The sequence below is a fragment of the Carassius auratus genome, chromosome 5, assembly GCF_003368295.1.
Source record: "Carassius auratus strain Wakin chromosome 5, ASM336829v1, whole genome shotgun sequence".
Classification (NCBI taxonomy): Eukaryota; Metazoa; Chordata; class Actinopteri; order Cypriniformes; family Cyprinidae; genus Carassius; species Carassius auratus.
In genome coordinates this window covers 17346583-17358855 of record NC_039247.1, presented here as the reverse complement: position 1 = coordinate 17358855, position 12273 = coordinate 17346583, and the positions used below count along the sequence as shown (strand labels likewise).

The window sequence follows — 12273 nt, the reverse complement described above, 5'->3', positions numbered from 1 at the left end:
CTTGGCTAAATGCCAGTTGGTCACACTAGTTCTTAAGACTTAACACTAGCTTAACACAGTGGCTGTGTTTATGCAACTGGACCCTTCAGGATCTAAATAATCCAAAATTTAAAGCATGAAAATCACAAGCAGCATTTGTTTGTTAAAATTGATCCAAGTCATTATAATTGTCCTATATTATTTTAGTATTGATTTTTTTCCCTGTTCTATTATAATGTTCTACAATAAAATAATATTATTGATCATTACTGCACTGATGTAAGTCGTCTACATCATGGGTGGCCTGAGAGAGAGTTTAATATAAACACATTGCTTTGTGAAAATATCACAGTTACAAAATAATATATGAACATGGGACATCTTAAAATCTTGTATTTTATTTTATTTTATTGACACTTTGCAAAATTAACATTTAAATACTTTAACACACATTATGATGTATTTTAATGTACAACATGCATGTCTGAAATGGTATGTACATTTTTATATATACAGACGTGTCAAAAAAGCGGCGCAGATTGTTTTAGATGCTGCATAAGAATCTTTTTCTGTCTTTTCGCAGGTAAATTTCCAAATATATGTATGTGTGTGTGAATAAATATACAGTCAGTAAAAAATTAGCAAGTACTTTTAGTATTTTATTTTTTTTACAGGAAGCCTTACTGGGATGTCCGGTTTAAAGAAAGTGCAGGTCTTTTTAATATCGCCTCCACTGAGAAAGACAGAGACTCTCCTGCGGAGACCTTGGTGCTCCACGGCTTCGCTACAAGGTCCTTTCCTGCTCTTTCAGAGCTTTTAAGTCCCACTGTGTCTTTAGCTGTACCCTCCCTGAACTTTTTTGCCGCTTCCTCCAGCAGTTCCTTACAATATGGCCCATTCTTCTCTGGATTCTTGTCATTGAGTGTCTGCTGTATGAGAGAATGGAAGGAGTTGAGCTTCATAGAAAGTGTGTGCTTGGCAGTGTCTTTGCTCATGTTGTTGATCACATGCTCATGGCTTCCTGCATGTGGAGGAAATGCTTGTCCATACACCCTCTTAGGAGGCGAGAAGGCTGAACGGGCACTTCCGCTCTGACCAAGTCCTGTCTGAGCCTCTTTGGGCCCCGGCTGGAGATCACACGGCTCTGGAGCCACGCGAGAGCCCTCGAGCCTGGACACAGCAGGTTCCTGCTCGGGCGGGTGGCTTTCTGTTGAGGTCATCATCTTTGGATCCCAAACAGCTCCAGGTTTCAAGTTCTGGACTGCGGTGGCGTTCAAGAGACACTGCTGGTATAACAGGGCATCGCTAATACCGCTGCTGCCCCGCGGCCACATTACGAAGCGCTGTGAGAGCGGGTACTGGCGGTAGGTGGCCGCTACGCTCACATTGGAGGAGATGAGCTCCATGTTAGCTGTCGTCCCACCTGTGGCAGCATACTGCAGGGAGAGATCCAGACAGCCGGGCAGAAATCCACAGAGATCTTTGGGAGAAGGTTCGCCCGTGGAAGAGGCCGACGAGGATGAGAAGGCCGTCTTGTAGGAGTTATACTCAGCAGCATGGACCATATTACCAGGGAGGAAGAGCGAGGCAGAGCTGGACTGGCTGGACTCGAGAAGCTCCCGTTCTTTATATTCTCGTTCCAGCATGATGGTCTCCAGCTCCTTGTCGGCAAAGGCTCGTCTCTTCCTCATGCGGTCGCTTAGAGGAGGGGGCAGAGCAGGACTGGCTCCCAGAAATGGGTCGTTCTGAACTGGACGATATCCTGTCAGTGAAGAAGATGAATTTGGTTTTATTAACATATAACAACAGACAAGATTTATTCCACTTTTTGGGTTAAGAATTTCTTAATTAATTTCAAAGTTTTTTTGTTTTTTTTCATGGGCTGGTTAAAATTGAGCATCAATAATATCATGCACAATTTGTAATATATATATATATATATATATATATATATATATATATATATATATATATATATATATATATATATATATATATATATATATAATTATGCGTAAGTTAAGCGTGCTGTACTTGAGAGAAGCTTACTCCGGGAAAATATCCAGAGAGGGACCAAGTGAATTAATTTGAAATGGACAGAAGTCCAAGAAAGGCTGAGAGAAAAGGAAAAAAGAGGAGTAAAATTAGTTTTAAGAAAGAAGAAAAAAAAGGTGAAAGTTCAGACTGAACAACCATCAGCTTTATACAAATCAGGAAAGAGTCTTCAGTTTGTGCATTTAATATTTTTTTACCCACCTTCTAAAATACTTTTTGCCAGCATGGTTGATGGACGAATGTGCCGCTGATATATAGTTCTTCTTTCCACCGGTATGTGCTTCCCGGATATTCCCTTTTTGTCCTGAAATTTAATGATACATAGTTGTAAGACATCTTACTCTAAAAATTGGTAATCTTGTATCAGTTTGTGGGTTTTTTTTTTTGTTTGTTTTCTTGAGCAATGTCTTGATATGACTGACTACATTTTTTTCCACTTTCTCCAGCTTTTACCCTTGCATTTAGTTTCCTCAGTTTGCTACTAATAACAGTAAATGGTCCAAATGGCCTGTTCAGAACTGCATTATTCTGATTGCATTCACCTCTGTCGCTTGCTGTCTCCTCAGTGCGACTTGAGCAGCCATCACGCGCTGTCTCTCCACCACCAGCAGACAGTTCGCGCACTGGCAGTCTCTCCACCGGCAGAACCTCTTGTGCCCCTTCAGACAAGACACCACGCCGTGGTTCCTGCAGCGGGCGCATTTCGGAGTGCGGCTCAGTTTGCGCTGGTCTCCAGAGCCGAGGTTTAAGCGGCTGGTTTTGTCGTCGTCTTTGGTCCCCGAGTCGTCCTCCCCGGTGCCGGAGAACACCGCCTGATCATCGCTCTCCGTTTCCAGGCCCTCCACGTCGATCTCAAACTCCGTGCCAGAAAGATCCGTCATTTTCAGGACGCGGGTAAATAGATGCTGTCCGAAAAAAAAAGAGTTCTAATTATTTTATTAATATAATCAATATTTTCATAGATTAACATCTAAATTAATATGCTACTGTGATTTCTACTTGTGTTTTCAAAGAGTTCATTTAAATTTGCATCAGCTAATTCAGATAAGTTGAAAATGTTTAATGAATTCAGTACGGCAGGTTGTAATTTAGATTTGACTTTAAAAGAAGTACCAGTTTAACTTTTGTTTTGATATGTTACGGTGTATTTAGATTTAGAGACACATACCTTGCCAAGGAAGACCAATAAGGGATGAGTGGATATCCAACAGTCTCTAGAAGACTAGACCCCAGAGCTGAGAAGCGACAAAAAAGCAATGCTCAGGGGAAACTAGGCTACATTCACATTTACATCAGTGAGCGACATTCACTCTACCTGATCTGTCACTGAGATGTGATGAGAGCCTTTCTCAGCCTTTCAACTCTAAGATCCGCGCAGCAAACCTGTCACAGCCAATGGGGAGGCTCCGCTCACAACGAGCCAATCAGGAGACGGCTTGTGACAGCATCTCCCGATTGGCTTGATGTGAACGGAGCTTCCCCATTGGCTGGAATTGGAATCACTCTCTGAACAAAGTTGTTAATGGGGTGAAGTTACAAATAAAACAGTCCTAGGAAACCATCAATTAATCGCGGAGAACAATGGGGGTCCAGCTGTTTAATAGGTCTAGTTTCAAACCCTCATGTCGTGGCTCACACTCATTCTTATTTTTTACTAATAGGCCTACTAATAAGTAGCTACTAGCTATGTTATATTGAATAATTAGGCCATTCCAGCTTAGACACGCTATTTAATAAAAGGATATTTAATTAAAATAAATACTAAATAAATACAATCTTGAAACTTTGGCGGAAAACAGTTCACTTGTTCATATTCCGTGATTGTTAGCCTATCGGTTTAAAATTAGATATTAACTGCCCATGCACTGGCTGTTTGAACAACAGAATTATGATGTTTAATTCTATAGCAAAACCGTTTTTGCAAGTTACGTTGTAATATTTCGTTAATGTCCTTGCAGTGGCTAAAGTAACCACTAATTGACAATATTCAAATTACAGCTGGTGAATGCAAAAACTGGCGCTGGATTTTCATTTTTATTCAAATGCGCCTAACAGCGTTGCCATACAGGTGTTTTTGTTTTTGTTTGTTTGGTTTAAGATAGGCTATAAATATTATATATGCAATTACTATGAATAAGACATGACCATTAATGTATTCTTTTTTTTCTTTTTCTTTTTAGCTTGAAACACATCACATCTTAAAACACTGAATTCATTTTTTAAATAAAAGCACGCTACTCATCTAAAAAAAAAAAATGTTTTGTCTGTTTTAGGCACATTACGTTAGCTATATTTTTTACACACAAAGATTAAAGTTCCGATAGACCAATTTATAATTTAATCATTAGGAGCGGTTGTCTGACAAATTAGTTTGACTGTTCACTAGACACTAGATCTCTTGTTACACCAATTAATATCTTTCTGAGTTGCAGGTGACAGTGCGCAACCCTTGACGGATGCATTTTCACAGTTTTCAGCTCTAGATAGAGCGTGATATGATAGTTGACACAACAAGCAATAGGCTACTTAAAAAACATTGACTAAGCATGCGGGAAGGCTACACAAAACACAATTCTCTTTGTTCCGATCGACTTACCACGTGTGATGTTTCTCAAAACAAAGTAAAATCAACTGACACTGAAGAATGTCTGTCCCAGCTACAGCTCGTGATGGGTTTGCAGCAGTTTATGCGGGACGTGGGAGAGTAAAGCTTGTTTGGTTTAAATAAACAACAAATATGTGGCTGGAGTTTGCACACAATTTTAGGCTTTATAATCCAGAGCGGTATTTTGTCCACATTATTGTCCTGCGTAATTTGTAGGTCATGAAAAAAATGTCTGTCCCCTAATTTGTCGACATTTAAATATGAACTATAGCCGAATGATCTCGCATGTAACAATGTTTTTATTTTTATTACATATATTAAATAATTAAAATAATACTATGCCTACTATTAATACAAATAATAATAATAGCCTAATGGACTTTATTGAACGCGTTATGGTTATTTTCAGCATGAAGAAATAAACCTATATTCCGTTTGGTGGACAGATGTTTTGAGTTGTTGTTGTTTTTTTTTTTTGTTTTGTTTTTTTCATATTGAGTCAGCTGAATCATCGACACCACTTCTAATACAATGCACAGAACAGCTTCGTTTTCGTTCTTTTAAAAAATAAATGGCGCCTACCGTCAATACATTCATGATTCTTTTTGTAGCTATATATTATTTATAGGCCTATATTAAAAACGATAAACCAATATAAGCCTACTCATATAACCAAATGTGAAGATTAAAACTTAATTATAAAAAAAATCGTAAGCTAGATCCATGGAAATGATCACGTTGGATTTGGCAACACATTTTTATTTAGGATGTAAGTGGGTGTCTGTGTGTGGTTAAATGTCTGTCTGGTCTTGCTGTCTCATCTCTTTTTCTCTCACACACATGTGGTGAAGATGTTTGGCGTGCAGGTGCAGCTTATGCACTCGCCCTTTTTTCCTCTTAATTTATTAGCAAGGTTACGACCAGCAAACCCAAGTGCTACCCAGGGTGCAATTTCCCCATGTGGAATGCTTTGATCTTCTCCTTTTCCTTCTTCTAAACACACATGACAATGCCAAACGGAGAAAAATCGCAATGTCTTTATTTTTTTTTTTTAGCGATCTCAATACGTTAAGATTTATAGAATAGCCTACAACGCAAGTGGTTGTTTTATTAAGGTTCCCAGAAATGTCTTTCTCGGTTCCTTGCCATCCCGTTATTTTCTTCAAGTCTACATAGGCTACATTTGTTGGCTGATTAGCTTGTGTTGAAAAGCGAGGACTAGGCTATATATATGTTTGTAGCCTGCTTCGTTTAGGATTTAGTTTTTTTGATAGTTCTCTTTTTTTATTACATTCGAGGATATTTATTTGACAAGTGACAGGCCTTCTGGTTCGGTCGAGGGTGTGGCACACGTTACACACTGCAGTGTAACCTGATCGGAGGGTAGACTAGAGATTTGTGAGTTCACTGAATTATGTTAATTAGCATTTGAAGACTTTTGATGGATCGGCAACACGTGCAACCTGCTGAATGCTTTACCACTCATAATTTGTCTGTCGGGCTGATGTATACAAGAACACAGGGCCTTGTTGACTTAGAGGCACAAATTCAAATCTCAGCATTAAAAGCTGTCGCTCGGTTAAGTCAACAGATGTGTAAAATAGAACTGCAACACCTGCAAACTCGAGCGACCGCTGGTTTAGCATCACATTGTACGTTTATAAACACTATGAAACCTAAACGGGTGTCTTAAATAAGCAACAAGTCACAAGAAAACGCCATTTAGTTCGAATGAATGTTTTAGTTGTCATGTAAGACAGTAGGCCTATAGCTACATTAGAACCTGAGTAATGTTTTGCATTTGCATAATTAACATATAACCTAGGACTAGTTATGTCAGGCTACAGGCCTAGATAGGATATTATAAAACTTAAAGACGCCATATCACGAGGTGACAGAGGCATTATTGTTTTAGTGTGGCATTTCTGCACACAGCACACTTTTACTGGAGGCAACAGGGCATCAGAAATATATTTCCGTAATAAATAATAATAATAAATAACGAATTATATAATTTACGAAAAGATGATGGAATCATTTTGATATTTTTTAAACATGGATTAACATCATATTTACTGTAAATTATTTGATTTCATCCTGATATTTCCCATTAAAATAATTCATTTTAAACATATCGTTTAATGTTGGTGTGTGGCTTACGTTTCTAGGACTAATGCAAATTCCTCTTCCCTTCACTTCTGCCAGACACGAAATTGTCAATTGTTAAGAATGTCCACTAGATGGCGCAGTCAGCTAATTTTGAATCAATTGAATCATTTAAAATAGTTTGTTCCAAATATAAAAATATACCGTTGTGTTGCTTTTATAATCACACTTTTCACATTTACGTCATCAGACAATAAACAGCATATGTTATTTTATTATGAATGATAAACAATTAAGGAGTGGTTCATTTAGAATTGTCAGTGGTAGACTTAATATATATATATATATATATATATATATATATATATATATATATATATATATAAAGATATGGCCAGTCTTACAGCTGTACTTACTGCTTTAATGTTCTTTGCAGAAGGCAGAGTACTGAATTGTTGGGGGACTAAATGCAAGGTATCCTTTTAAGTTTTAGATTTACTATTCTAAGGAGTTGCTACTGAATTAAAAAAAAAATGTATATATATATATATATATATATATATATATATATATATATATATATATATATATATATATATATATATATATATATATTCTAGATTTTAAGATTTAAACAAAAAAGTTTTTAATTCTTTCTACTTTTTCATTTTTAAGAGTTTGTTTTGTTTTGCAGATCTAATACATGTCAAACACAGTAACAGTACACAGAAGGTTTATTTGCCATACTTTTACATGCCGGACTGCTGGAATATTTCTACATTAAACTGTTATCAATGGTACATTTCATGCAAGGTGGAAATAGAGATCACTCAAATATATTAAGTCTACCTTGATTTCCCCCCCAAAATGAAAGCTAATGTTATTCCACACATGATTAAGTTGGCACAACAACCTCAAATTTGGTAGAAATACAATACCTCAAGTAATGCACTGTTTATCTTTTCAATGCGCTCTTAGATGAGCAGTGTCTCTTTTGTATCATTTCAAGAAGCCATTTGAAACATATTTCAGTGCTTTTTTCCATCCATCTATTGAAACCGCTTAGGAGTTAGGAAGAAGTGTTCAAGATCCTGGAGTCTGAGGAGTCAGATCTTTCATCATACTCCTCATCTGCAGCGTACATGCTCTGTTTGGCAATGACAGGACAGCTTTCCTCCTGGATGCTGATTCGATGTTCCTCGGTGGGCCTGCTGGTGAGGAGCGGTGAGCTGCGGATCACTCCGGCTGAGGGGCCTGAGAACGGAGGGATGTACTGTGAGCGCAGCTGATACTGCTGCTGTAATGTCATGGTATTCCACAGAGTCACATCGTTGTGCATGAAGGGCCCAGCTTGGCCACGGCTCAATGAATTTCTCAGCATGAGGGGGTATCGAGGCGGCTGGGGGAAACCGTGCTGGAGCGGCATGCTAAGAGAGCCTGGTACAACTCCAGCAGAAGGCTCTGCGGAGAAGCGCAGGGAATCTGGAACACGGAAGGCCGAACCGACCGACCACTTTGAAGACGAGACTGGGTACGAGCTCAACTGGTGCTCAAAGAGGTGGCCGTTTGAGGGGAGAACCAGGGCATCGGAGCTCTCTGACAGGACCTTTTCTGGTTTCATCGTAGAACGGCTGGAGAGCAGGATCTCGATGGCTCCGACCAGGTCCCCACCGCAGCCTTTAAGGATGAGCTCCAGGACTGCTGGTTTGTGGGCTGGGAAGATCTTCTTCAGGACCTCCAGTGGAGGCCGGTTGGCCCTGAGGCTGAAAGGGAGAGATACAGAGCCTGAGAGGCCTTCGATGAGGATGTTGGGCTCAGGGGAGTATTTGGGGTTGTCAGCTTTGGGTTCTGGGTCGGTGCAAGATTTAGACAGGCCAATACGGGACTCCTCAACCTGGGAAGTTGAGTCTGAGGTGTCAGGGGTGCAACACAGGTTAGGTTTGGACTCCTCAGGGGAGCTGGCTGGTTCTGGTTCTCTGTCACTGGAACTGCCTCCATTCTCTCCACCAGACAGCTCCTCATTTAGGTCTGAAAACACACACACACACACCTCAGTATAGACCTCATGAATACTACTATACTGTATAATGAAAGACTGTAATACAGTGATGCTGCAGCAAAATAATTGTTTATAATTTTGATTATAATAATTTATTATAATTAGAATTGTCTAAATGATTATAAAACTCTCAATTTAAGTAAATGTTAACAAGCGTTTTAATCTTTTAGAGCCTGGCATTACTTAAAAATAGCTTCCAGCTAAAATTCCGACTCAAAGTATTGTCTGATTCTGCAGACTAGAAGTGCAACATCCAGGCTCGTGATCTGTCAGCACTCCTGTGATTTATAATGCGCGACTTTATTAGCTCGTCACATAAAAACGCTGACGCGGTGCATGGCACTGAAAAATACCTAGTCGATTCCACTTCACTACAGTTCTGCAAACTGATTACTTTAGAAACATTTTACCTTAATTTGCATTTCAGCTTGACCTTCCCCTGAAATGACCGACAGGAGCTACACTATTACCTGTGATGTCTTTACTATAATCTTTCAGTTTCAGACTATTCGAGTTTGATCACGGATGGTGGTAGTTTCGTTCAGCTTCATGTCGGATTGTCTTAAATATTTCTGTTAAAAGTTTTCGGACTAAATATTTTAGCAGAACCTTTAGGATTGGGTTGTAGATATTTTAATCTAACGAATCTAACGCAAAGGCTGAATAAATTTTTTGTTGCAATAAACGTGTTTGTATTGGTTAAAATTTCAATAACAAAGAATAAATGGTATTTTTAATTATAACTAAATTAATAATAACAGTTTTTATTAAGATAATTTTTGCCGGTTTAAGAAAACAGGCCATATGCTACTTCCAGCCATTTTGCATCATCACAACAAGATTGTTTCTAAAAGTACTGCAAAGATATTTCCAGGATATTATTATTATATAATTGTGAACGTAAGTTATATACTAAGAGTGTACTATGGTTTTAAACTTCAGTCTTGTTCTCGGTTAAAATAATTCTATTTAGTTTTATAATAGCCTACATTTTGTAACAACAATAAAAATAATAGGATAATTAGGCTATAATAAAAAAGAACGAATTATTATCACTTTGAAAGAATGTTTCTAAATGCAAGACGTTAAATGCGTTGTCTTCTGTGTTCCTAAAACGCTAAAAGTTTTAAAGAGTAAACGGTTTCAAAATAAGCGATTACCTTGCGGTGGTTTAGGGCTCACTGTGTCTGAGCTCCAGCCCAGGTCTATGTCGCTTGATCGTGGGGTCGCACTCTGCTCCCCGCTCCCCATCGTGATGCCCGGCAGCGCTCTCAGAGACTCGGGGATCAAACTCTCCAAACTCTCGTTCGCCTGCTGCCGCCTGAGCGCCACCTGAGCCGCCATGACCCGCTGTCGCTCGATTATCAGAATACATTTCTCGCAAGTGCAGTCCTTAAACCGGCAGTAACGCTTATGCCCTTTCAGCCAGGAGAGCACCCCGTGGTTCCTGCAGCGCGCACACTTGGGGGTCCTCTGGAGGGGCGCTCTCGGCTGGGACACCGGGCCCCCCATGTAGAGGTAGGGCGATCCGTAGCCATTCATTTCTCAAGTGGTTTCCAGGGGTGCCAGAGGCGCAAGTGCATCAGATAAGGTGTAGAGGAACAGTGCCTTTGCTGCTCGCTACACTCGCGATGAGAGGTGTTGACTCTTTAAGTCGAGGATCCACCTTTCGCCCCTCAATAAACAAGTGCATCAGGCGATCTGACACGCACTAACGAGTAACTTCTGTTCTCACATCACGGTCACGAGCAATTTACATTCCCCTGACACTGGATGGAGAGAGGAAGTCTCGCTTTTTTCCAACTTACAATTAGAATTTTGAGCAATATCTTGCCACTTGACATTTAAAAAAACATCTAATTAGCCCCATGTCTAATCTGTGAAAGCTTGAAGCCCTCCTAAGGAAGTCAACATAACAGCCTCAAGGGTTTTCAAACGTTTTTATTGTCCAAATATCTGTTTTAAAACGTTTTTAATTAACCACAAAAGTTATTAGTCAGATCATTTTTGTAAGTTTATAACCGAGCGCTTACTGTAGTACAGGATGGTACATCAACAACAGAAGCTACTGTTGTAATTTGTTATTTTATTCCACATTAACAAGCACACAAAACAAGTAGAATAGGGGAGAGTGGGGGCGGTTGCAACACTTTTTACATTTCCTTCAGTTTCTCATCACAAACAATGTATTTTTGTATAAATGTGTGGCGTCGTAAACCCAGCAATATCGAAAATGACTTACAAATTAATCTTAAAACGTCGACCCCAATGAAAGTAATTGATTAGGCCTAATTCGCAATATTTTAAATAAATAATTTAATTTAATTCAGGATATACTGTAGGTTTTAACAGTAGCTATTTAGACTGCAGAAAAAATATCTAGAGAATATAATAAAATAAACAAAGCAATCTCTAATATCGGACCCACAGCAATTTTTCAACCTCATATGAGGCTCTAGGAGTGCAGTCATTTCAAGAATTACCTGGGAATGTGGAGAAGAATTCACATAACTGCTGTGCGCTTTTCATGAAAATCCTGCAACCACTTTGGCATTTAGTTTAACCGCACGCTGTGAATTCGAATTAAACAGGCGACAATAATATGGTGGTTTGCATCTGAATGAGCTTTTGACTTATTCCCATGAAAAATGTTGAATAGTCCGCCATGCAGCAAGAGTTAATTGAGAGATATGATTTGGACGTGTCCCAAATTAATTCTGGAAGGATCAGAGGGGAAAAAAAATACTGGGCAACGTCATCTACATTAAACAAGTCTATTTGTTTTGTGGACACAGTAAACACTCATAGACTTTAAATGCACTTTGAGGCGCGATGTAGGGTGTAAATTGCAGCACACCTTTCTTAAAATGATGCCCATCGCTTTTAAAGTCCAGTGAAACTCAACACCGGGCACCCTCGAGTCCCGTTTCTGTTCCTAAATGGGTTTATTCAAGCACGTAATGGGATCCCGGCTGCACAACTTTGAGAACTGGGGGCCAGAGTAAACTTCACCACATGAACTCGGTTTCCAGGGCTATTAAGCTTTTAATTGGAAAATAGCAGATGAAATTTCAAGGTGACGGTAATGCCGCATGCAGTCTGTGTATGGCGAGGGGAATTCACAGCAAGGGGGGAGAGAGAGAGAGGACAACACAAATGCTAATACAATTATTACCGTGTCTCACCTACACTGCAGAAACTGAATACATTTAAAATAAATAAATTCTTTACACTTAATCTCCAAGTTTTTTTTTATTTAAAAGTATTTTTATGTAAAATACAAGTTTTGATGTTGAATATGATTGATGTAAATAGAGAATAGAGGTGAACATGCACTAACATTTAGAGGATTGGTTTAGATGCTGTTAAAGGAGTAAACGTTTATTTGTTAACTATTATTCTTTACTAATGCTTTATTTAAGTCTCGTGTGAGATATAAACATGAATAAAATGAAATAAGCATACAAAT

General features: G+C 38.9%; 2 protein-coding genes across 4 annotated transcripts; both read right to left on the bottom strand.

Annotated features, from left to right (window-relative positions):
* Positions 1 to 337: 337 nt before the first annotated feature.
* LOC113079050 (doublesex- and mab-3-related transcription factor 2-like) lies at positions 338 to 3392 on the bottom strand. 3 transcript variants are annotated; one of them, XM_026251255.1, is made up of 4 exons: positions 2577 to 2879; positions 2236 to 2338; positions 2029 to 2093; positions 338 to 1741 (listed from the first exon to the last, which is right to left on the bottom strand). In XM_026251255.1, exons 1-4 carry the CDS (start codon positions 2734 to 2736, stop codon positions 660 to 662), a joined length of 1410 nt encoding a protein of 469 aa, XP_026107040.1. In that variant the 5' UTR covers positions 2737 to 2879; the 3' UTR covers positions 338 to 659. The 3 variants fall into 3 exon arrangements, with proteins under 3 accessions (XP_026107040.1, XP_026107031.1, XP_026107024.1); XM_026251246.1 differs by lacking the exon at positions 2029 to 2093 and adding an exon at positions 3203 to 3392 and having other exon boundaries at positions 343 to 1741; positions 2577 to 2960; XM_026251239.1 differs by lacking the exon at positions 2029 to 2093 and adding an exon at positions 3203 to 3391 and having other exon boundaries at positions 345 to 1741; positions 2577 to 2939.
* Positions 3393 to 7460: 4068 nt separating this feature from the next.
* Positions 7461 to 12177, bottom strand: LOC113079041 (doublesex- and mab-3-related transcription factor 3a). The gene is made up of 2 exons (XM_026251227.1): positions 9965 to 12177; positions 7461 to 8773 (listed from the first exon to the last, which is right to left on the bottom strand). Exons 1-2 carry the CDS (start codon positions 10344 to 10346, stop codon positions 7815 to 7817), a joined length of 1341 nt encoding a protein of 446 aa, XP_026107012.1. The 5' UTR covers positions 10347 to 12177; the 3' UTR covers positions 7461 to 7814.
* Positions 12178 to 12273: the final 96 nt, after the last annotated feature.

What these genes read in the sequence shown, in the direction of transcription:
- LOC113079041 (XM_026251227.1), bottom strand. Translation starts at nt 10,346, where the DNA reads ATGAATGGCTACGGATCGCCCTACCTCTACATGGGGGGCCCGGTGTCC. An exon ending in GAGCCCTAAACCACCGCAAG is followed by an intron (nt 8,774 to 9,964) that starts GTAATCGCTTAT and finishes GTGTGTTTTCAG; the next exon opens with ACCTAAATGAGGAGCTGTCT.
- LOC113079050 (XM_026251246.1), bottom strand. Translation starts at nt 2,915, where the DNA reads ATGACGGATCTTTCTGGCACGGAGTTTGAGATCGACGTGGAGGGCCTG. An exon ending in GGAGACAGCAAGCGACAGAG is followed by an intron (nt 2,339 to 2,576) that starts GTGAATGCAATC and finishes ATTAAATTTCAG; the next exon opens with GACAAAAAGGGAATATCCGG. An exon ending in GGCAAAAAGTATTTTAGAAG is followed by an intron (nt 1,742 to 2,235) that starts GTGGGTAAAAAA and finishes CTTCACTGACAG; the next exon opens with GATATCGTCCAGTTCAGAAC.